The following is a 25,395-nucleotide window of genomic DNA, read 5'->3' on the forward strand; positions in this document are numbered from 1 at the left end:
TGACTCGATCAACAGTTAAAGTAACTCGATCAATGCGACTCAATTGAGCTCAGTCAACGGTTCAGGCGGTTCAACACATTTTTCAAAACCCTTATAATAGACGGGGACCCCACGCACAAGAGGTGGCGCGTGGGGTGCGTGCGGTGGCTTCAGTCATTAGAACGACTCCAAATTTTCCATATTTGCAGATCGACAGCTCGAGAGTCTCAATCATGTGTTGTTTTATGATGGTGAACGACAGAGAGACAATATCGGAGTTAACCAAAACTTTTTGCACTCCACCCTCATCAATGGCGGTGACGATAACCCTTATGAGGATACCGATAGACTCAAAAAATAACGAGGAATGCGATGGTGCAGGCAATATCGTCCACAAACGATCAGATGGTGATGAATCGATGAAAAACCGAAAGGGAGAGTCTTATTTTCTAGTGAACCTTCAAAGCTTCTTTCACGATAAACGATGGCGTTTCTTGGAGTGTGGTTGGTCGGGTTTTGGTCGTGAGTGAACGACGGTTACGACGATGTAGACAGTGCAAGGCACGACCATCGAGAGAGGATTGATCGTCGATGAAAAACATTGAGGTCGAATGCTTGAAGTAAATGAAACTTAAGAATTTTTCGGATATAAGTTTTGGGGATTTCCAGTGCAATCTAAATAACCTTAAACTATAGAGAAAATAACCGCATTGACCAAAAATGCCTTATAATATACGATTTTAACCAACTTTTTTTGGATTTGCCAAAATGACAAACTAAATCGCAATGCGATCGATAATTCGCAACGCGATCTCCGGTATCGCAAATCAGTTTCCAGATTCGCAACGCGAACTTCGACTATCGCAATGCGAACTTGGACTATCGCAATGCGAATATGTAAATCGCAATGCGATAGTCGACTATCGCAATGCGAACTTGGACTATCGCAATGCGAATATGTAAATCGCAATGCGAACTTGGACTATCGCAATGCGAATTTGTAAATCAATTTTTTAATTACAATTAAATCATTTAATTTATTGATTATAATAATTAATTAATTTAATTTATCAATTATAATAATTAATTAATTTAATTTATCAATTGTTACTATTAGACCACCAATTATAACTACAAAAATTAACGCATATTGCATACTTAAAGACTGACTGAGCGGTTATAAGTTACAACAATGATCAATGATCAATTGGGTGATCCATTTGTAACTTCATTTGTAATATTTCTAATAATTGAGTGACTTATAGTGTATTTTACCCAACCTTAAATTATCGGAGCAGGCAGTCGGCAGAACTCCTCGTGTTAAAGCGGTCAAAAGTCAAAACCTCCCTCCAAATGCCCTAATCAGAAAAAAGATCCAATTCCCGTTACCCCAAATCACAGAACCCTAGCACCCAAAGCAATTGAATCGTCACAGAGGAGGTCGCGAAGATGGGGAAGAAACAGCACAGCAAAGATCGAATGTTCATAACGAAGACGGAATGGGCTACCGAGTGGGGCGGCGCTAAATCCAAAGAGAATCGTACCCCTTTCAAACGCCTTCCCTTCTATTGCTGCGCGTATGCCTCTCTTTCGTTCCCGTATTTGCTTGTATCTTTACTAAAGTCACGCTTATTTAATTGCAAAATTTTAATTTTAATTTTTTTTTGGTTTCCTCATTCAGTCTTACATTCACACCCTTTGAGTTGCCTGTATGCACGAAGGATGGAAGCGTCTTCGATTTAATGTTGGTATCTTCTTATTTTCAATTTGACCTATTTTAAACTTTGATATGTATGTATATGTAAGTGTAATTAAGGGTTTATTTATTGTTTTCTGGTGCAGGAATATAGTTCCTTATATTAGGAAGTATGGGAAGCATCCTGTTACTGGGGCTCCATTGAAGCAAGAGGATCTTATCAATCTAACTTTCCATAAGAATTCTGAAGGTTAGAAATATTTTTTTAAACTAGTTCTTATTTTTAACAAGATGAACCAATTGTAGTACTTGTGCAGTCATATGATATATTGGCACTGTGATGTGCCAGTGAAGCTTGTTGTGGGTGTAGAAGTAAAATTTGTCATGTTCAAATTGAAAAGGTCATACTTATTTGAAATATCGTTCCTACAAAATATAGTGTAATAATTAATAAAAAGTTGTTCCTTGTTTGAACTGTTTATTTTTTTCTTAGATTGCATTAATTGTTTTCTAGATTCTTTTATTTGGTGCATGGGATGGGACTAATGATTGATTTATAATCTCCACATGCTACAGTAATGTTATGAAAAACAAAATTTTAGTCATCTGTATCCTTTACTTGACTCTCTTTAACTTTCTCAACAAGGTAGAACTTGAGTGCTTGTCTCTTCTTTTATACATGGCATGTGAATCTTAGATTTTATACAGTTACTTTGGGTTTGAATTGTATAAACGAAGCTATGAGATGGTTGTTGTATGTTATATTTAGGTTATTCTCATTCTCTATAAATTGTGACGAATGCAACTTCTTCCGCGTTTTGAGTTATTTCCTGTTCTTTTATTGGTTTAAATATGTTAGTGTTCTGCCAGACTTTTGATAAGAAACGAGGCCTCGTTAAAAAACCCCTTCATAACCGCCGCGGTACATAAGTACCTCAGCAGACATTGGAAGGAGGAAAAGAGTGCCACAAATTTTATTGCCAAAAAGAAATTACACCTCGTACAACAGCAGGGTATTACAAACATCACACACCAACTTAACCTCAATCCTCTATACAAACACATCATCCAAACAAAAAGTTACAAAAAAATTACCCTATACCTGGCTTAGCCAAACTATCAGCCTCCCAATTCACAACCCTTTTTACAAACCTAATAATAACACTATGCTCCAATACAACACTGACAATTTCCTTAAATAGCTGTAAAAACACGGCAGGGCACACTTCTGGAGTCTTAATCCACTTCACTGCAATTGCAGAATCAGTCTCTATAATTAACCAACCCTTTCCACACCAATCTGACTCTACAAACATAGCTAAACCAGCTTGAATGACCTTCAACTCAGCTAAAATAGGCGGACCTGGACCAGTAGATGCCGAGAAGGAACCCAGCAGCTTGCTCTCTTCATTTCTAAGAATTCCACCAATTCCACTGCTTTTCCAATCACTTCTCACTGCCCCATCCACATTTCAGACTAGATTACACTTCCTCTTTGTTTAAATTTTAAGCTGAAAATCAGGAAGTTGGAATTAGATTTTGCTAGTTAATGGCCTTGTTCTTCAGTGTCCCAGTATACTATTTGTTGGTTATGTCAAGACAACCTTCTCCACTTATCATGAAGTTGGCAAAGAAGGGTAATAGGGGGAAGTGCAAATAGTAATAAATCCTGTTTGTTATACTTTGAAGCCATACCTTTGTGAGATCAACTTTAACTAACTGAGAAATGGAATAAATGATTGAAATTCTTTTTGGTGATAATGTAAATAAAGGTTATTCAGTCTTGTGTAATATCTAAACCTTTCTATAACAATCTGGGTCTTCTTACAACTGTTGTCATGTTGATTATATCATTGCATTTTGGTAAAATTCTGTGCAAAAACATTGTTCTTTTTTGTTTTTTCTGTGGTTGTGTTGATATCCTGATTGCTTTTCTTTTAGATTTTACATTTTTTTTAGAATTAACTTTATTTGGATGTCTTTAGTCTTTGCATGATTGATTTACTTTGCATGTCTTGAGGATATTAAAATGTGTTACTCAATGCAGGAGAGTATCATTGCCCTGTTCTGAACAAAGTTTTTACTGAGTACACACACATAGTTGCTGTGAAGACTACAGGAAACGTGTTCTGTTATGAGGTATATTTTATTGCTTATTTCAAGATTTTCGTCATATGTTCGGTGTGTTAAAGCACTATAGTGTTGTTCCTTTTGCAGGCAATTAAAGAATTAAATATCAAGACTAAGAACTGGAAAGAGCTTCTTACAGATGAACCTTTCACTAGGGAAGATATAATTACAATTCAGGTAAACAGTAAATTTAATTTATAATCTGTTTATCTTTTCTGAACATGTTATTATTTGTTTTGCCAGCTGCACATCATGATTCATGATTATAAGATGTTTCTTGTTTTGCTGCTTATGTTCTGCAGAATCCTAATGCACTAGAAAGTAAGGTTACCTTGGATTTTGATCATGTCAAAAATAGTTTGAAGGTTGATGATGAAGGTATTGTATTTGTTGCTGTTTTAGCTGTAGTTACTGGTACGATTTGCGATGTCTGCCCCTCCTGTTTCATGTTATTGATTTTTCTTAATCTTTGCAGAACTAAGAAAAATGAGTTCAGATCCAACTTATAACATAAATGTTGCTGGAGATATCAAGCAGATGCTAGCAGAGCTTGGAACAGACAAAGCGAAGCAAACTGCTCTACTTGGAGGTGGTGGGAGTAAGGCTCAAAATGAGAGAGCTTCTGCTCTTGCTGCCATTTTAGCTGCCAGATCTCGCATCAAAGAGGATTCTAAGGCAGATGCAAACGGAGAGAGTAAAAGTCAACCTGCATTTAGTATTGTGGATGCTGCATCTGCTTCAGTACATGGAAGAAGTGCTGCGGCAGCAAAAGCTGCATCAAGTGATAAAACGGCTGCTCGGATCGCTACGCACATGGCTGGAGAGAGGGCACCAGTGAATGCTAAGATGGTAAATTCCTTGTTTCTTTTCTTTTCTTTTGGGCATAACCACTTATCATGGAACTTCATTTCATCCTAAACCAGTGCCATGATTATCATTGTTTGAGTTTTTATTTCATTGTGTGTTGGTACTCTTTAGAAACCTTTTTTGGTGTCAATTTGTGGATTAGACATTTGATAATAGTGATATGTGATACTTATGATTCTATTGTGAATCAATTGATAGTGGCAAGCTTATGTGAGAATTTGCATATTGATTATCTAGAAAATTGGAAAATGATAATTTGTTGATGAAGATATTTGTGGATATTCTTATTCATCATTTCAGATCAATGATGGGTTTAAACTTTGTAGAAAATGCCTCAAGATATGTCTATGCAAATTGGATCTTGGTCGGTTTTAACATTGGATTTTTTTATCAGGTGAAGAGTCGTTTTACAACTGGTGCTGCTTCACGATCCTTTACTTCTACCAATTATGATCCAGTCACCAAAAATGAATTTGAGTATGTTAAAGTTGAAAAAAACCCTAAAAAGAAAGGTTATGTTCAGCTGCATACAACACATGGTGATTTGAACATTGAGCTGCACTGTGATATTACTCCGAGGACGAGTGAGAATTTCATCACTCTTTGTGAACGTGGCTATTACAATGGTGTGGCTTTCCATAGAAACATTCGGTATAGTGCTAATTGCTCAGTTCAAATTCTGTCTACTGTTTTTCATCACTCGGCTTGATAATTTTTACTCATGCTGATGAAGTCGTACTCTGGTGTCTAGGAATTTTATGATTCAAGGTGGTGATCCAACTGGTACTGGGAGAGGAGGTGAATCTATATGGGGAAAGCCTTTTAATGATGAACTTAACTCTAAGTTGCTTCACTCAGGAAGAGGTGTTGTTAGTATGGCTAACAGTGGCCCTCACACAAATGGTTCGCAGTTTTTCATCCTATATAAATCTGCAAATCATTTAAACTTCAAACATACTGTCTTTGGTGGAGTTGTTGGTGGTTTGACGTCACTATCAGCTATGGAGAAGGTTCCTGTGGATGACAATGACAAACCTCTGGTGAGTTTTGATGTTGAAGATTATTTCCATAATTAGTGATTCTCTAGTTTTTATGTTATTCATCAACTTGGTTGATTGCTTCATTATACAAATGCAAGATCTCCTTTTCTCCTTTTATAAATCGTTAGCCATTTAACTAGATAATCTTGCATTTTATATTTCTTTTGCGTAAAGAAATAATATTGAGGTCAAAACCAGTTTCTGTTTACAATAAATCTTGAATATCTATTTGTGTGGTGTTTGCTGCTGCATCCCTTTTCATCGTGTATGATTACTGCTGAAAAACTGTTTGATAGGAAAAATCCTGAATGTTGAACTTGTATTTAAGCATTGATATTGTTCAAAGGATTGGCTTCTAGGATAGTTTATGTTCCAAGAATAATTTGTGTTTTCCTGTGTTGCTTGTGCAGGAGGAGATTAAAATAATTAGTGTTACAGTATTTGTAAACCCGTACTCAGAACCTGATGAAGAGGAAGAGGAAGAGAAAGAAAAGAGCAATGGTGAAAAGGCTACTGAGGATGAAGATAATGTTAGTTTTGGGTCCCCTGGATTCCAAGATTCTGAATTTTAGTTTTTTATTCTATTTATATTTTCTTCTTTATGACTGATTGTTTTGGGCCATTTCCTTTGAGTTTCCAGGATAAGATTGGGTCTTGGTATAGCAATCCAGGTACAGGAATGGCAGAAGCTGGAGCAATTGGCGGTGGTGGTGTTGGAAAGTACTTAAAGGCTAGGAACTCCCAGAGTGAGTCTGCTGCTGTTGATACCAATATAACATCAATTTCTGTAACAAAGAAAAGGAAAATCGCTCCCGGAGAATTTAAAGATTTTTCTGCTTGGTAAACCGGTGAGGCTCTTTAATGCACCACCGTTGCCCTTTTAAACGATACAAAATGTGATCTAGAGCTTGGAAGCAAGAGGTGCTCAAATTTAGAATTTGCATTTCAACACTGCTCTGACCAAAACTGCGGGAACGAGATATTCAATGACAGAAAATTCAGATTCAATTCTGGTGGATGTAGTGAAATTAAATTTTCAAGGTGGTGAAAAGAAGAATGGAATACCAGCTTTCATACTTTTGTAATTTTTATCCACTGTAAAATATTGTTGTGAGCTTTGTAATTTCCATTAACCAAGTTCCATATGATATACAATTCAGTATTGCAATTCCATATCACCCCAAATTTTCTCCATGGTCTTTTCTCACAGTCGAGCACGACGAACAAGTGAAGACAATATGATTATATGATGACAGCTGGACAGGATATGGTGGCCCATCATCTGTTAAATTCAGGACAAAACAGGCGCGTCTGATGATTCATTTAGTTTGGCGATATTTTTGGATGTTCCAGCTGACCTTATCTTCCTCAGCATTAGTTCTATGCTCTTAAAAGCTAAAAAACACTCTAGAGAATTAATGGCTTTTTCCATGTCGCATGGAAGCTAAAACTAGCCATTATGGACCACTTACCCAATGTGCATTTCTAACTTGGAAATCAAATTCTTAAACATTCTCTACACTACAACTTGGTGTGATGTTTCAGAGCTTTCTATTTTTGGGAATAAATCAACTTTCGGTGAAAGGTTGCAAGTAGAGTGGGGTTTAAACAACAATCGAACTCACCTACCCACCTACCACCACCACCACCCGAGTGTTGGTGAGTTTGGCCAACCTTTTAAACCTTGATGTCGTTTTCTCCATCGAATCACTTTTGCTTCACAACTTGATTAATTCTATATGCAGGAAAAAGAACGATGGAATAGAACACACTTTGAGTTGAATCCCACAAGTAAAAGTGAGAAACACCTATGCTTTTTATTTTCCTTAAAGCGTAATACCTCATTATTCGTAAGTTTCCTCAACGGGCTCTTGCTGAATCTATGCTTCATTTTTTAAATATAAAGCTTTCGATTTCTGAGATTTGGAATGAAATTTTAGGGAGATGTCTGGGAGAAACTGAAAGAGAAACTTAGAAGCATAGCATTTTGTGGTCAACATTTAAGATTCAATCATATTATGGCATTTCATCTACATTCCCTTACAGAAGTTTCAAACCAAACATATGTGAACAAATTTGGACCCACAAATCCATCAAACAGCCACTAGTTTCCGGTAACGCCATATATTAATCGTATATTAGTTCGTCTTTCCTGAGACAACCCGATTATTTGATTAGGTGCAAAAGAGTGGGACGCTGGCCTGACATCTCCTAATGATTATTGAAGAAAATCGAGGGAAAACACAACTCATGAGAATGTTCTACAGCATATACAAATGCTTGATCAGTAGCAACCCTTCGATTCATTGAAGATAATGCAGACAAAGTTCCAAACGTTAACTTTTAAGATTTTTTGGACGCTGATATTCAAGACATGATATAACGAAGATGGAGCACTAGTCTTTTGTCTTTAGATTTTGCATTTTTTTTAATTTTTAAAATTAAATAATCGAAATTATTTAGATCTCATCTCACCTATAAATTAAAGGATAATACATAAACTCACATCCTCTTATATTTTTCTTGATATAACACGTCCTCATAAATATTACAATAACATTATACAAACCGAGATAAGACTTCAGTATATTTTCCTAATTAGATCTTTAAACTTATTTTAGTATATATTAGACATGAAATTTGATAAAAAAAATTAATTTAATTGATCAAATTAAACTTTCAGAATTTTATATGATGTTATATTCGAATATCATATCAAGCTATCACTTAAAAATATATTCTTTTAAAGTCGTTCAATAATAACACTATAATCTTAAAATATTACATCATAAAACATTAAAAAATTTAAATTTAATGATTAAATTAAATTTTTTTGTCAATTTTCAGACTAATATGAGAAAAAAATAAAAAATATAGAGACTGAATATTACCTTATCATGTTTATAAACTGTTTGATGATCTGATGAGCTTGATTAGGAAAAATAAAAGAAAAGAAAGAGATAAGCATGAATCGTGTTTGTTAACTAATAATAGGGGACTATAGTAAAATTATATTAATTTATAAAATTAGAATATTTTTTAAATTATTAAAGTATATAAACTAATTATTAAAAGATAAAAATTAATCAAATAACTCATAAAATAATAAATACAAGCAAACACTATTATTTATGAGGCGATTTTCCCGATATATCACCGGTGACCGGTAATATTATCGATCTAACACCGATCAAATTATATTTCCCGATCTAACACCCTTAGCAGTAAAGTGCGCCCCCTGCACTGCGCTATACGGTGAGCTGGTGCCACGTGGGTATAGTGCGGCCCCTGCAGCGCGTTATACCTGTATATCTGACACATGGGGTATAGCACGATGCAGGGGGAGCGCTATACCCCTAACTACCGACCCCTCCTCCCTATAAATACCCCTATTCTTAATCAATTTTATCACACCAAATTCTCTCAAATTCTCTACATTTCTCTCAAATACTCTCTTTTTAAGGTATATTTTATAATATTTTTACTATTATATTTTTACTTTATTTAATATTTTACTAATATAATTCTTTTGTAGATATATAATCGAAGGCAGTCAACTTCGCTCGGATGGAAATCATATATCTCTACACTTTGCTGATACGGTAACATTTTAACGTTTTAATTTAATTTAAATTATTAGTAATATTTAGTTATTTATTTAATGCATGATTACTATATTAATAATTAAATATCTCGACACTTTGCTGATACGGTAACATTTTAACGTTTTAATTTAAATTATTATTAATAATTAGTTGATTCATTTAATGCACGATTATTAAATTAAGAATTAATTTTTGTAATTATTTATTTTTAGGAGAAGGACTTGTATTAGATCCTTTTATTAGGAATCTTAAGTTAGTGATACGTAGCTGTGTCTTGTTGTATTTAGTAGAGGCTGGATTCGGTTACATAGGTAGATATCAGGGTCACTGTAAGATAGAGCCAGACCTGATTTCTGCCTTAGTAGAGCGGTGGAGGCCGGAGACCCACACATTCCATCTTCCGTGCGGAGAGTGCACGATCACGCTTGAGGATGTTTCTATGCACCTGGGGCTTCTGGTGGATGGAGATGTGATATCGAGGATAGCTTCCGGTTCTTGGACTGCTTTGTGTCGGGATAGTCTAGGACGTGTCCTGGAAAATTTTATCGGAGGTAGGATACCGTTAAATTGGTTAGATGCCAATTTTCGGGAGTTGAGCGCAGACGCCTCTGAGGATGAGGTTAAGATGTATGCACGGGCATGCATACTGCAGCTGATAGGAGGGTTGCTGATGCCAGACAAATCGCGCAACCTATTTCACTACATGTGGTTGCGATATCTTAGCGACTTTCGTCTCGCCGGATCATTCAGTTGGGGCTCGGCAGTTTTGGCTTTGCTATACAGGGAGATGTGTGGAGCCACTGACTACAGGCGTAATGCTATCGGACGATGTCTCCTGCTGCTGTAGTCTTGGGCGTGGTATCAATTGCCCTTTTTATGTCCCGTTATGAAGAACCCATTCGTATTTCCACTACTTTTGAGGTAATTATAAAACTGATTTTGTATATTAATAATTTTATACAGCGTATAACAAATATTTTTCCTCGAATAGGTGGTCTACTGATAGGAAAAATCATCAGGAGCTACCTAATGATTTAGAAAAGATTAGGGTGCTAATCGATCAGAAGGCTGACACACAGGTATGAATTTTAATGTTTAAAAATCGATTTTAGATTATAGTTATATAATTAGATTATTATTTTGATAAAAATTATATATTATTTGTTTTAGTTTGAATGGGTGCCATATTCTACTGATGATGTGAGGGCGATGATCCCACCTGAGTTGAGGGGTCCATTAGATGTTTGGATGGCGATGGTCCCTCTGATCTGTTATGCGACCGTCGAGTGGCACTTCACTGATCGCGTTCTCCGGCAGTTTGGTTGTTTTCAACCAATTTCGGAAGCACCTCGCAATATGGATGAGTTGCATAGCTTAGATAGACGTGGCAAGATAGATACAGATTGGCAGGTGAGGCATCATGAGTGGGTCGTGTTGTGGGAGGATCGACATCGGTGCCTTCCACGTAGAGAGCCCATTTTTACTGGCTTCTTGATGTATGCTGAGGATTATTTTGAGTGGTTCAACAGTAACGGGAAACCGTTTCTACTTCCTGATGATGCACGAGGGCAGACCTTTCCACGACGTCGACAGAGACATTCACCGATACAGCACCATCGTCCCCTGACTCGTGGACGGAGAGCATGTGCTTCCGGTTCATCCTCAGCTGCACCAGCAGGACCTTTCCAGCAGCCACCGCAGCCATATATGATGCCGCAGCCATATATGATGCCGTCATCGCCTTTCCATTACCAGATGCCACCGCCACCTTTACCCGGTTTTATGACCCTGCTACTGCCACCGTCACAGATGACCCCTCCTGGAGGCTATTATGGGTCTATGTTTGTAGACCCGACTTGGGGTTCATATGCTGGATATTTGGCAGGTTCAGCCTCATCACCCATGGCCGTAGCACAGACACCGCCTCCTGTACAGTTTTCACACTCAGATGTCTGGGTTTTATGACTTTTTCCAGTTTTCGCAGGCCGGTGGGATAGTCAGTCATACACCTCCAGGGACCTTATTCTACGGAGGTGCTTCATCGTCATCAGCTCCTCATGTACCTATGCAAGACGACGACGACGACAATAGTGATGATGATGACAGTGAGGAGTCAGAACCAGTGATACGAAGAAATCCTCCTCGAGACCGACAGCCACCGCCCTGCGGAACACATTCGCGTCGCAGGCATCGGTAGATTTTGTTTTTTATTATATTTGTATTTACTTTATTTTGTTAAATTATAATTTTTTTTATTATTTCTCATTTAATACTTACTTTATTTTGTTTTTTAATGTATTTCAGTTCGCTTTTTTATTACCATTTAATATCAGTTATTATAATTTGGTTATCATTTACCATTTAATACTTATTGTTATTAGTTTGTTAAAATTTAATGATTGTGTTTGTTTTTTTAATCTTCATCGGTGATTATCAAATGACATTAACTTGAAGTAAATGCAAATTAAAGTAGAAGAATTATTATTTGATAATAAAATACATCATTTCCTCATCAATTGTTACTTGATGACAACGGAAGTGGACATGTTTTTCTAGTGTGTCCTAGTTTTCTACAATGCCCACATCTTCTGTCTTGTCTAGATCTTTCTCTAATATCCATATCGCAATGAATTCGATTGGATTTTGGACGACCACGCTCCCTCAATAAACTCGGATTTGGTACAATCGGAAGCCAATCTTGAACCTCATCAGGGTCTTTGTCATTACCTATGAGGGGAAACTTAAATTCGTATACCTTAAAAACTTCAGATAGTAGGTATACGGGATCCAACAAATGGTTATAGTCTTGACATATATGCGAGAAAACTGCTATCACATGAGAGCATGGATACTTCAGAGCTTGAAAAAACCCGCAGTCGCCTAATCTAGGGTGATAGACATGACCGCCTTGCATCCAGGTTTGAGCTTGTCCCCCGAGTTTTGCAAAAAGCGCCCCCAAACGAAAATATATAGTCTTTACCAAAGCTGCTACAGGTAAGTGATGTGCACCCTTTAAGGTTGAATTGATTGCCTCTGCCAAGTTGGTCGTCATGTGTCCATATCGATATCTACCATCATATGCGTTCGTCCACATTTCTTTATCGATGAGGCTGATGTAATCATATCCTTCCTCATTCTTCACCCGCAACTCTTGAAACATTGATTCAAACGTTCGAGGAAGTAGTTCGTAACCTGATCAAAAAATATATAACTTACTAACTTGTTGTCTTTGCAAAATTAAAACGATCGAAAGATAACAAACTTGCTAAGTTTCACTTACCCATGCGCACAATTAATAGATGCTCATCATTCTTCTTGTACCTTCCATGGTAGTTTCACTTACCCATGCGCATAATTAATTGCTAAGTTATCTTTGACCATGATCATGATGGCTTGGCATATCACTTCAGAGTCTAAGTTGGGATGATCTTGGTTGACCCCTCCAGCATAACATGTGTGAGGACCGTTGTATACTGTTAGTTCACATCTGTTGTTTTTCCTCTTCCTCTTCGATACGTGAACTATCCAACTGCATCCGTTTTCGCGCTGGGCACAGTAGCATACATATTTTTCAGTCGTGGAGTGGTCTACTCTAGACTGAACAGAATTACGAATATTGTAATTTTTGATAGCCATCATCGCTTCTTCTTTGCTTGAAAACTTCATGCCTAAAGATAACTCACCATTATTTATTGATGAGTAATACCCATAGTCACCGAGATGAGGCATATCCGTAAATTCTGGCCCGTACATTGCACCATAATCAGCTTCATACATGTGTGTAGGAGGGTCAGTTTGTGCCACATTTCCTGGAACTTCATCATCATCGGAGTTGAATTGCGGTGATTCTGGGTCAATGAACAGTCCAGTCTCAGCACCATCCGTACCAGGCTCACGAAGAGGTTCTTCTAGGGGAGATGATGGTTCCTCCATGCTCTCCACATTTAGGTCGAAGAACCTACTACTTGCACGCCTTCCCCTTGAACTGGAAGGCATATCGACATTGAGATCGAAAAAGCTCGCAGTCGAATGCCTCCCCCTAGAGCTTGAAGCCATCGCGTCAAATGGAAACTGCACAGATGGTTGCGTCGATGGCATCTCCATATTAAGGTCAAAGGGATTTGCAGATGAATGCCTTCCCCTTGAACTGGACGCGATGTTTCCATACGGATTGTTCATCGACCTACCTCGGTACATATCGTAAGGAGTTGCGGATGAATGTCTCCCCATTATGGCATTAAAATCATTACACATTACTGTCGTTGGGCTGTCAACTTGATCAACTTGTTCAGTCAGCCCATAGTGGGAGCTTAATGATTGACCCCGAATAACACGCACTTGAACAAAATGTGCATACATCTCAATAGCGGCGTCTGAATAATTACTTTGAGCTTCAACCATCATTTCAACATCATCATTGTTCGAAAGTTCGAACGTTGTATAAGTTAATGGCAACAATGATATTGAAAATCTATACTGCAACGACGACACTCTTCTACTACTTCCAACATAAATCTTCCTCGAAATCTTCGTTATAATCTCCTCAAGAGTTATGTTTCTCTTGAATGATATTTTAACACGCTCATTTGATACGAAAACAACGCCGGTTTCATCTTCTCAAATTTCACCATCATAATAAACAATAGCTGAAAGTCGCGTCATTATTTGAGTTTAAAAGTGTGGCACTATTATATCTGAAAAAAATTAAATGAAACAAACCTGATTTAATAAATTATATATGAACGAACATATAACACAATAAAATTTTTACACACCAACGTAAATAAATTAAATAATATAATTTAATATTATTACCTGCACCGCAAAACTATTTCGACGTATGCTCCCGCTTTTCAATTTTACAAACACAAAAATTAATTGAAAATAATTAGTATAATATTTTTTCAAATAATCATAATAAACAATAAATATAAAAAAAATTATAACAAAATTACCTTATAACGAAAAATCGCACGAACTTCTAAATAAAATATGAGAAGATTGCCAGAATTATTGACTCGTTGACGGAATTGTTGTATTAATTTATAAGTTGAGAGGAGAGATGTGAGAAATTAACCGACGGAGAATGGTATTTATAGCGAGGAAAGTTATACAAAATGCGGTACTTGTCCCGCGCTATATAAAATTATGGAGTAAAGGTATGTCGCGGTACATGCCCCGCACGATATAAAATTATTAGGAGTAAAGGTATAGCGCGGTACTTGATCCGTGCTATACCCCTACGTGACGTATAGCGCGCTGCAGGGGCCGCGCTATATCCACGTGACGCCAGCTCACCGTATAGCGCGGTATAGGGGGTGCTATACCCCACGTGGCGCCAAATCATCGTATAGCGCGGTGCAGGGGGCACTTTACTGCTAAGGGTGTTAGATCGAGAAATATAGTATGACCGGTGTTAGATCGATAATATTACCAGTCACCGGTGATATATCGAAAAAATTGCCTATTTATGATGATGAAAGATAAATATAACATACATTAAATAAAATTAAAAAATTACGTAAAAAAGGAAAAATAACTAAAATTATTAAAATGTATATAAATAAATGAGTTTAAATGAAATATTTTTAAAAATATATTTGTATTGTTTTAATATTAATAAAAAAATAAAATTTGAAATAACTTGTTAAATATATGAATAATGTAATCCAATTGATCTTCCCAAGATTCATTGAAGGTGATGGTAGTGGGTAGGAATGAAAATGAGATGAGACATATTGTTAGGTACTCGAGATCGATTAGTTTAATGCTCGATAAATATTTGGGTCGAATAGACTCGACTCGAGCTCGAACTCAACTCGAGTTCTTAACGAGCCGAAACGAGTTACTTTGATACTTAACTCGAAAAGCTCATAAGCAAATCGAAAATATAATATATTAAAATTTTATTTTTTTAAAATAAACTATTAATAATATTAACATTTATGTGTTGAATTTTTTTTAAAAACATAATAAAATTTTCATGTATTTAAAGTTCATGTTTAAGTTTAAGTTTGAGGTTTCAATCGAATTAAGTTTTTTTTTTTCATTTCAAGCTGCTCACGAGCTTCAGTTCAAAATTTCGAATTCAAGTCGAGCTTAAAAATTTTAAGTTATTGAATTTTTGAGTCAAATCGAGCTCAATAATATTCGAATTAGATTCGGCTCGTTTACACCCCCTACATGTGGGTGTGATGATAGACGGCAGCAGCTTTAGTCTCCAATTATCTAAGCCTCACAATCATAAACCCGTTCCCGACGCCTGCTCCCCCTACCACCTATACCTATGAATTCATATGCTACACTAATCATCTTTTATGTCTTTCATTTTTTATACTAATTAACTGTGGTATGGTATGGTATCACATTCCCCATCAAAATTTTGGAATCTCTTTCATCTTTTGTCAGACACAAATTCCATTCTTAAAGCAGCGGCCACCTAATACATCGATTACCCAAAAAGAAACCTTTTTCTTTTCTTTATTCTTCCTTTTGTCTCTCTTTAAACATTCCCCCATACCCACAATCCATCCAAAGCTTATTGAAATGAAATCTAGTCGTAGTGGACTAAACCTTTCGTCCACTTAAAATGAGACAAGTCTTACTTTTCTTTTCTTACTCACAGTTAGATGATATTTTTTGTCAAATAAATGAAATCCCTTATCCAATCATTAATATTTGAACCGCCTTCCGATTTTTTGCTAAATCCCAATCCTTGAAAGAACCCTAAATTATGTGCCTAAACTTATCCAACTCAAGAACAAGTGGTCACCATAATTGAAGTGAATCTTTCTTTAAAAAAAAAAAGAATTCAAAAGCATTTTATTTTATCGACTTTTGATTGGAATAGTGAGATAATATTAAATTATTTTAAAGAAAAATAATTTTTGATCTTGTACGTGAAGTAAATTAAAAAGATTATTTCATCATTTTAATAATAGGCATCTAAATTAATTAATCATAAATAAATTGATCATATGCATTTATACCAAAAATATTATTTACCTATTTTAGAGATTACTAATTTACATTTCCTCTTTTCAAAAAAGATAATTACATTTCTAGTAAACTAAAAAAAATATTATTTAACTCCAAATAGTTTTTTACTTTTTTTAATAAATTATTTTTAATTTTATAAATTTAAAACTAATACAAGATAATATAAATTCAAATACATTCAATAATTAAACATTTAATCTTTTACATACATGTTGTTAAAATTTAAAATTTCAACTAATAATAATACATTTATTAACCACTAACTCGTTTGGTTCATGCAAAATTTTGTTTGTTTGTGTTTACTATTGGTGTCTTGTTATTTGGTATTAGATGGTTCCGAATTTTCGGGTCTCTAACCATACGAAGAATGCTTCAACTTTTTCATGGATAAAGATGATTTCCCTTCGTCTTCTTCTAGACACTACTATCCTTATCATTCCCATCCTTCTGCCACCTCCACAACCACCGACGCCGCTGGCACCACCACAACTCCCACTGGTAGACACCATGCCTTTGAAACTTCTGAATTCTCTACTTTCTCCCCTGCTCGTGACCTGAATAACTTCGATTTCTCCGACAAGTGGGCTACCGATATCCTCCTGGAAACAGCAACCGCTATCGCTTGTCGGAACAGCGGACGTTTCCAACAACTCATGTGGATGATCAACGAGCTTAGCTCACCTTACGGTGACACCGACCAAAAGCTTGGTTATTACTTCCTTCAAGCTTTGTTTAGCCGCATGACCGACTCCGGTGAGCGTTTCTATCGAACGTTAGCCTCGGCGTCTGAGAAATCATGTTCATTCGAGTCAACGAGGAAGATGGTATTGAAGTTCCAAGAGGTAAGTCCCTGGACTACTTTTGGTCACGTTGCTTGTAATGGTGCAATCATGGAAGCTTTCGAAAGTGAAAGCAAATTACATATAATTGATATAAGCAACACTTATTGCACCCAATGGCCTACTTTGCTTGAAGCCCTAGCCACCCGCACAAATGAAACCCCACAGTTGAGGCTAACCACGATTGTTGCGAGCAGAAACGGCGGCGTTTCAGGTTCTTCAGGAGCAGGAGGAAGCTTAGCTGCAGTCGATGATATAATGAAAGAAATCGGAAGCCGAATAGAAAAGTTCGCTAGGCTTATGGGTGTTCCCTTTAAATTCAATGTAATACACCATGCCGGTGATACATGTGACTTAGATTTATCAAAACTCGGTGTCAAAGAAGATGAAGCCTTGGCCATCAACTGTGTTGGGACGTTGCATTCGATCGGAACCGTTGATAATCGTAGAGATATGATGATATCTAATTTCAAGAAACTGCAGCCGAGAATAATCACCGTCGTCGAAGAAGAAGCTGATCTCGATGTTGGGGTTGATGGTTTGGAGTTCGTTAAGGGTTTCCAAGAGTGTTTAAGGTGGTTTAGGGTTTATTTCGAAGCATTGGACGACAGCTTTCCTAAAACAAGCAATGAAAGGTTGATGCTGGAACGAGCCGCTGGGCGAGCCACAGTTGAATTGGTGGCTTGCTCGCCGTCCCAGTCCATAGAGAGACGCGAGCCTGCGGCGCGGTGGTCAAGACGCTTCCGTGGAAGTGGGTTTGGCCCAGGTGTTTTGAGCGATGAAGTGTGTGATGATGTACCCGCCTTATTGAGAAGGTACAAGGAAGGTTGGTCAATGGCACAGTGTTCCGACGCCGGAATATTTTTGTCTTGGAAAGATCAGCCGGTGGTTTGGGCCAGTGCATGGCGGCCTTAGACCACGGCGGTAGGCTTCTTTTTTTCTTTTTTTGCACGGAATGATATAAAAATTGACAACTGAATTAGCAAAATCGATTTGTATATTTTTATTTTTATAAATTGAACTGGGCAAACATTCTGAAAGGGTTAGTGGTTCAGTTAGCCGAATGAAAATTATATTTTCGAGTTAAATTATTATATTTGAAAAATCCTATTTTCAGAATTTTAATAAATATCAATACTAACTACTAACTGGTACTTTAAATAAATGTTGATCCAAAAGTAAAATGGAGTTGGAATTTGGTGTAAAAAGGTGATATCAGCTTAGGGAAATTAATTATTAAGGAAATTAGACAATATACTTACATGTGTTAGAATATAATTGGCACTCCCAGATTTAACGTATATATTAATTGTAAATTATATAATAGAACTTCTTTAAAATTTTAATAATATTAAAATAAGGGTAAAGACACAAATAATCACCCGATTATACCATATTATTTCTCTGAGTCATCTAATTATTATTATTTTTATTAAATTAAGATAGATTATAAAATAAATACTTTCAATCATTTGACAATAAACGCTTAATTGTTCACGCTACAATCGAAGGTGCTCGAATTTAGGATCTCTAGGAATAACAACAATTTATTTAACTACTGAAGTATTTTGGTTCATGTCATCTTACTATTAAAAGTTATAAAATGATTATTGACTATAGGATGCTACTTTGTTGAGTTCCATAACTATTAACAGTTACAAAAGAGTCATTTGACTATTTATATATTCCAAACTCGTCTTTTTTGGTCAAAAAAAATGACAATTGTCTGAGCCATATATTAAATTTCTTAGTGGAATGTGATAAAATTTAATCCTAAAATTTCAAACTACTATCATATTTCAGTCAGCATGTTAACATCTAACTTAGACGATTGTCAATCTTTTAACAGAAAAAGACCAATTTTGAATATATAAATAGTCGGGTGAGTATTTTGTAACTTTTAATAGTCAATAGACTCAACAAAATGTACTACAATCAGAATATTATTTTGTAACTTTTAATAATCAAAGACCTAACAAAACAGTGTCTTACAATCGAATATCATTCATATACTTTATCTTAAAATAAATATTGATAAATTTTTAATGTATTGATACAAATATTACTTTAACTTTTAATATCTCTCTCTTTTTTTCCCCGAAGGGAGAAGGTTTCGTTCTGCCCTTGACAAAAAAATATGATTTCATTCCTTTTTGGCCCGCATACAAAAGGAAAGAAAAGTAAACAATTTAAATTTGTATAATGGTTACTTTTTAGGGGTTTACATCTTAAACTACTTCGCTCCTCACTTTAAGCACATCATAAATATATTTATCTATATTTTAAAATAATCTAAATTAATTATAAAATATTATATATTTTTAATATTTTTAATATAATAACTATGTATCTAATTGTTAAGAACTTTAAAGAAAATAATATTTTTTTATAACACAATAGAGAGAGGACTGCACAGCAGTAAGACTATTCAGCAAGCCTCAGCCATATCTCTGGAGAGGAGTTTATGAAACCCATCAGGAGGATGGTGAAGGACAGTAAAATCCAGATTTTCGGTGTAGCCGAGGTGAGCAAGAGCATCAACAACGGTATTTAATTCCCTGCAAGAATGAGTAAACTCAACAGACCATTGAAACTGGAGGATGTGTCGAATTCTTCTAAGAATGGCTACTTCTTGACCATGCGACTTAGAATTTAGGACTCCAGCCACTTGGCTATTATCGGTATTGACTTCAACCTGGCGAGCATCATGGTTCCAAGCAGTTAAAAGTCCATCCAGAATTGCATGAAACTCAACATGGAGAGGCGAGTAGTTTCCAATGCGACGGTGAAAGCCGACAATCCAACGTCCATTGTTATCCCCAAACACTGCCATAGGTGGCTTCCGAGGTTCTCGGGTTAACTACACCATCAGTGTTGAGTTTCAACACACCCTATTTAAGAGGAATCCATTTGTCGGTTCTGTCTTCTCTTCTACGGCGCCTATGAGAGTTAAGGGTTTTGGGAATTAAACAGAGTACGATTAATTTTCCTATAATCAGATTAGTGAGAATACAAAATAAAAGCAGAAAAATAATACCCGAAATTGATAACGGAGTTCAGCCAATTTGCTTACGTTTCCGGACTGCTGCAGATCTTTTACTAAGAGAGAAAATTTACAGGTGTTTACAAAACACTCACTACTTTCAAGAAAACTCTCTAGTATTGGGAGAAAGAAATGATTTTTGGGATGATTTTGAAGCTAAATGAGCTAGGGTATTTATAGTTGAAACTTAGGGACTAATCTTTGAAAATACCCTAAAGTGCAATAACTAAAGTGAATTTACCCATTCCTATTTTCAACAAACATCTACCAAACTTTACCAAACTTTGAAAAACAATTTTCAAAGAAACATTTACCAAACTTTGAAAAACATTTTTCAAAGTTGGTTGCCAAACTTTGAAACTAACTTTTAACAATCTCCAACTTTAAGACTGATTTTAATATGTTTTCACACCTTGATCAATGCAGCAATATTTCTGGTCTTGTTATTCTAGCATGCCAACTGAAGCTGAACAAAACTTCAGTTTGTCCGTAGTCATCGTCTTTGTCAACATGTCTGCCGGATTTTGAGCTCCACTAATCTTTTCAAGTTTCAAAATCCCATCTTCCAGAAGAGATCGGATAAAATGATATCTCAATTGTATGTGCTTCATCCTGTAATGAAAAGACGGATTCTTTGCTAGATGGATAGTACTTTGACTGTCGCAATACAAGACATTGTTTTCTTGTTTCTTGGCTAACTCTTTCAATAAGCTTTGGAGCCAAACCATCTCCTTGCTGGCTTCCGTAACAGCGACATATTCTGCTTCAGTTGTGGAGAGAGCAACTATCTTCTGTAGTTGAGAAACCCAACTCACTGCAGTTCCTCCTAGAGTATATACATACCCTGTAGTGCTCCTTCTGATGTCAATATTTCCGGCTAAGTAAACATCTACATAGCCTGTCAGTATCGTATCTCCACCTTTGAAACAAAGTGCTTTGTTTGTAGTACCCCGCAGATATCTGAGGATCCATTTGACTGCTTCCCAGTGTACCTTGCCCAGATTATTCATGTACCTGCTAACAACTCTCATTGCTTGAGCAATATCTAGTCTGGTACAAACCATGGCATACATTAGACTTCCAATTGTTGAGGCATACGTCACCTTCACCATGTGTGCAGGTTCTTCCTCCGTCTTTGGTGACTGTTCTTTGGAGAGTCTAAAATGAACACCTAAAGGTGTACTTACTGGTTTAACATCTTGCATGTTGAACCTGAAGAGTACTTTGTTGATGTACTCAGCCTGTGATAACATCAAAGTCCCCGACTTTGTGTCTCTCTTGATCCTCATCCCAAGAATCTGCTTTGCAGCGCCCAGATCCTTCATAGCATGTCATCAACGTACAACAATAAAATAATAAAGCTATTGTCGAACCTCTTGATGTAGCAACAATGATCTGCTTGGCATCTGGTAAAACCACTGCTACCCATGAAGCTATCGAACTTCTTGTACCATTGTCTAGAAGCTTGTTTTAAACCATATAAGCTCTTCTTCAACATGCATACCAGTTTTTTCTTGCCTGCCTCTATGAAGCCTTCTGGCTGCCTCATATAGATTTCTTCCTCCAAATCACCATGAAGGAAAGTTGTCTTTACATCTAACTGCTCAAGATGTAAATTCTCTACAGCTATAATTTTCAATATCAGTCTGATTGTAGACAGCTTCACGACTGGAGAGAAAATTTCATTGTAGTCAATACCTTTTTTTTTTGAAAACCTTTGACAACCAATCTTGCTTTATAGCGTTTTCTCCCATCGTGCTCTTCTTTGATCCTGTAAATCCACTTGTTATGGAGCGCTCTCTTGCCTGGTGGTAATTCAGCTAATTCCTATGTCTGATTTGACATAAGCGAGTCCATCTCATCTTTCATTAAAGACTCCCACTTGACTGAATCCTCCACCTACATTGATTCATCATAGTACTCTGGTTTACCATTGTCAGTCAGCAACAAATAGTACAAAGAAGGCGAATACTGTTGGGTTGGTTTAGGAATTCTGGAGGAACGTCTCAGTTTTGGTGTACGTGGTTCTTCTTGAACTGCTTCAGGATTGATCTGAACATCATTTCCAGAAATCTCCTCGAACTCAGCAAATTCCTTTATTTCAGCTTCGATATTGGAGCTACTTGATTCTATGGTTGACCTGTCTTTGTACATCACATTCTCATTGAAAATGACGTCTCTGCTTCTGATGATCTTCCGATTTTCATAGTCCCAAAACTGGTAACCGAACTCATCACCGCCATAACCAACAAAGGCACATTTGTTGGACTTGGCATTAAGTTTACTTCTTTCAGTAGAATCTATGTGTACATAAGAAATAAAACCAAACACTTTTAAGTGTGAAAGGTTTATTTCTTTCTTGCTCCAAACTTCCTCAGGTATTCTGCCATCCAAAGGAACTGAAGGCCCACGGTTGATCATGTAAGCTGCAGTGTTGATAGCTTCAGCCCATATAAATTTGGGTAATCCGACATGTATCCTCATGCTTCTGGCACGTTTATTCAGAGTTATGTTCATACGCTCTGCTACGCCATTTTGATGTGGTGTCATGGGAACTGTTGTCTCCATCTTGATCCCATTGCTTACGCAAAATTCTCTGAATCTGTTGTTTATGTACTCTCCTCCATTATCAGACCTCAGCCGCTTGACTTTCAAACTAGTCTCATTTTCCACCATGGCCTTCCATTTTCTGAAGGTATCAAAGACTTATGATTTCTTCTTCAGAAAATAAACCCACACCTTCCTTGTAGAATCATCGATGAAGGTGACATAATATAGTGAGCCTGCAAGAGATGGAACTGGAGATGGTCCCCATACATCAGTATGAACCAACTCTAACTTTTCTGCCTTGGGTGTCTTGACAATCTTTGTAAAACTGACTTTCTTTTGTTTGCCAAAGATGCAATCCTCGCATAGTCCGACATCTATATTCTTTAGATCCGGCAGCTTCCCTTTTGACAAAAGTGTCTTCATCCCTTTCTCGCTCATATGACCAAGCCTTTGGGGCCATAAGTTTGATTTTCCATCAGCATCTGCTGCAACAATGATATTCTCTAAATTTGATGTTACATAGAGAGTATTGGTCTTCTTACCATGAGCAATGACGAGTGCTCATTTGGTAATCTTCCATTCACAGTCTGAAAAGGTTGTGCTATATCCTTCTCCATCAAGTTGTCCTATAGAAATCAAATTTGTTTTGAGGCCAGGAATATGTCTCACTCCCTTCAGCGTCCAGGTGGTCTAGTTTGGCAACTTTAGTCGGATGTCTCCTCTTTCGACGATCTTCAAGGTTTCATCATCAGCTAAATGAACCTTCCCAAAATCACCACTGACATAGTTCTCCATGATTTCTTAGCATGGGGTGGAGTAGAAAGATGCCCCTAAATCCAAGATCCATGATTCAATCGGACTGTTGACGCTTAGAATCATGGCATTACCTGTCTCCTCCGTCATATTGGTAGATTTCTGTGCGCCGTTATTTTTCTTCGGTGCTCGACAATCTCTTTTGAAGTGACCCTTATTGCCGCAATTATAACAGGTAAAATCTTTATTTCCTGTTCTTGATTTTCCCCTTCTGGATTTCGATCTGCCACGATTTGAATTCCTTTATGAAGTTCTCCCTTTAGACTCCGTGTGCAAGGCTGAGGAGCTTGATGCTTCACCCGATTCTCTCCGTCGAATTTCTTCACTCAATACCAGATCCCGAACATCGTCGAATTTTAATTTACTGTTTCTCGACGAGCTGTTGACTACTGTAACAGTAGCATTCCAACTGTCTGGTAGAGATGATAAGAGAATTAAAGCTCGAACTTCATCATCGAATTCAATTTCCACTGAACTCAACTGCGTTATGATTGTGTTGAGTTCATTTAGGTGTTGAGCCACTGATGCCCCTTCCGCCATCCACAAATTGAATAATCGCCTCATCAAATGAACTTTGTTTGAGGCCGATGGCTTCTCATATATACTGGAGAGAGCCGCCATAAGGCCCGTCGTGGTCTTTTCCTTTGCTATGTTAAAAGCAATATTTCGGAACAACGACAGTCGGATAACTCCGAGGGCTTGTCTGTCAAGAAGAGCCCAGTCTTCATTCTTCATGCCTTCTGGTTGTTTTCCTGATAGAGGTTGATATAGATTTTTCTGGTACATAAAATCTTCAATCTGCATCTTCCAAAAGCCAAAGTCCGCACCATCGAACTTTTCAATTTTCACCTTCCCTTCGTCTGCAGTCATTGCTCCAACTCGAAGCTGGCTTCTTCGGATCGTTTCTGATAATTTGTGCGAACCACCGTGTATTATAACACCTCTATCGACAAACTCGTATCGCTGATAAAATTTTTACTATTCACGAAATTCACTATTCATGTGAATAGTATGAATAGTAATGAATAATAATCTCGCAAAAATTGACAAAATTCACCACCAAAAGCTCTGATACCAGTTGTTGGGAATTAAACAGAGTACGAGTAATTTCCCTATAAAAACGGAAAAATAATACCCAAAATTGATAACGGAGTTCAACCAATTTACTTACGTCTCCGGACTGCTACAGATCTTTTACTAAGAGAGAAAATTTACAGGTGTTTACAAAACACTCACTACTCACAAGAAAACTTTCTAGTATTGGGAGAAAGAAATGATTTTTAGGATGATTTTGAAGCTAAATGAGTTAGGGTATTTATAGTTGAAACTTAGGGACTAATCTTTGAAAATACCCTAAAGTGCAATGACTAAAGTGAATTTACTCATTCCTATTTTCAACAAACATCTACCAAACTTTGAAAAACATTTTTCAAAGAAACATTTATCAAACTTTGAAACTAACATTTTTCAAGTGAACTTTGTTTGAGGCCGATGGCTTCTCATACATATTGGAGAGAGTCGCTATAAGACTCATCGTGGTCTTTTTATTTGCTATGTTGAAAGCAACATTTCGGGATAACATCAGTCAGATAACTCTGAGGGCTTGTCTGTCGAGAAAAACCTCGTCTTCATTCTCCATGTCCTCTGGTTGCTTTCCTGAGAGAGGTTTATATAGATTTTTTTTGGTACAAAAAATCTTCAATCTGCATCTTCCAAAAGCCAAAGTCCGCACCATCGAACATCTCAATTTTGACATTCCATTCGTCTGCAGCCATCGCTCTTACTCGGATCTGGTTTCTTTTGGATCGTTTTTTACAATTCTTGTGAACCACCG

The 25,395-nt window shown here is 36.7% G+C and overlaps 3 protein-coding genes across 3 annotated transcripts; 2 read left to right on the top strand and 1 right to left on the bottom strand.

The window, feature by feature from the left end:
- Nucleotides 1–1,360: 1,360 nt before the first annotated feature.
- LOC120152452 (peptidyl-prolyl cis-trans isomerase CYP65) lies at nt 1,361–6,717 on the top strand. The gene is made up of 11 exons (XM_039164671.1): nt 1,361–1,556; nt 1,661–1,723; nt 1,822–1,925; nt 3,723–3,814; nt 3,893–3,982; nt 4,108–4,183; nt 4,281–4,654; nt 5,067–5,323; nt 5,424–5,712; nt 6,123–6,242; nt 6,353–6,717. The coding sequence occupies exons 1-11, from the start codon at nt 1,429–1,431 to the stop codon at nt 6,554–6,556; spliced, it is 1,797 nt and encodes a 598-aa protein (XP_039020602.1). The 5' UTR covers nt 1,361–1,428; the 3' UTR covers nt 6,557–6,717.
- Nucleotides 6,718–16,646: 9,929 nt separating this feature from the next.
- LOC120152400 (protein SHORT-ROOT-like) lies at nt 16,647–18,214 on the top strand. The gene has a single exon (XM_039164620.1). It carries the CDS (start codon nt 16,700–16,702, stop codon nt 18,068–18,070), a length of 1,371 nt encoding a protein of 456 aa, XP_039020551.1. The 5' UTR covers nt 16,647–16,699; the 3' UTR covers nt 18,071–18,214.
- Nucleotides 18,215–19,583: 1,369 nt separating this feature from the next.
- Nucleotides 19,584–19,988, bottom strand: LOC120152391. The gene has a single exon (XM_039164613.1). The coding sequence runs from the start codon at nt 19,986–19,988 to the stop codon at nt 19,584–19,586; it is 405 nt and encodes a 134-aa protein (XP_039020544.1).
- Nucleotides 19,989–25,395: the final 5,407 nt, after the last annotated feature.

Source organism: Hibiscus syriacus, unplaced genomic scaffold, assembly GCF_006381635.1.
Source record: "Hibiscus syriacus cultivar Baekdansim isolate YM2019G1 unplaced genomic scaffold, ASM638163v2 tig00111088_pilon, whole genome shotgun sequence".
Lineage (NCBI taxonomy): Eukaryota > Viridiplantae > Streptophyta > Magnoliopsida > Malvales > Malvaceae > Hibiscus > Hibiscus syriacus.

Coding starts and splice junctions, on each gene's coding strand:
- LOC120152452 (XM_039164671.1), top strand. CDS start 1,429: ATGGGGAAGAAACAGCACAGCAAAGATCGAATGTTCATAACGAAGACG. Junction 4,655..5,066: donor CACCAGTGAATGCTAAGATG/GTAAATTCCTTG, acceptor TTTTTTTATCAG/GTGAAGAGTCGTTTTACAAC. Junction 5,324..5,423: donor GCTTTCCATAGAAACATTCG/GTATAGTGCTAA, acceptor TCTGGTGTCTAG/GAATTTTATGATTCAAGGTG.
- LOC120152400 (XM_039164620.1), top strand. CDS start 16,700: ATGGATAAAGATGATTTCCCTTCGTCTTCTTCTAGACACTACTATCCT.
- LOC120152391 (XM_039164613.1), bottom strand. CDS start 19,988: ATGGCAGTGTTTGGGGATAACAATGGACGTTGGATTGTCGGCTTTCAC.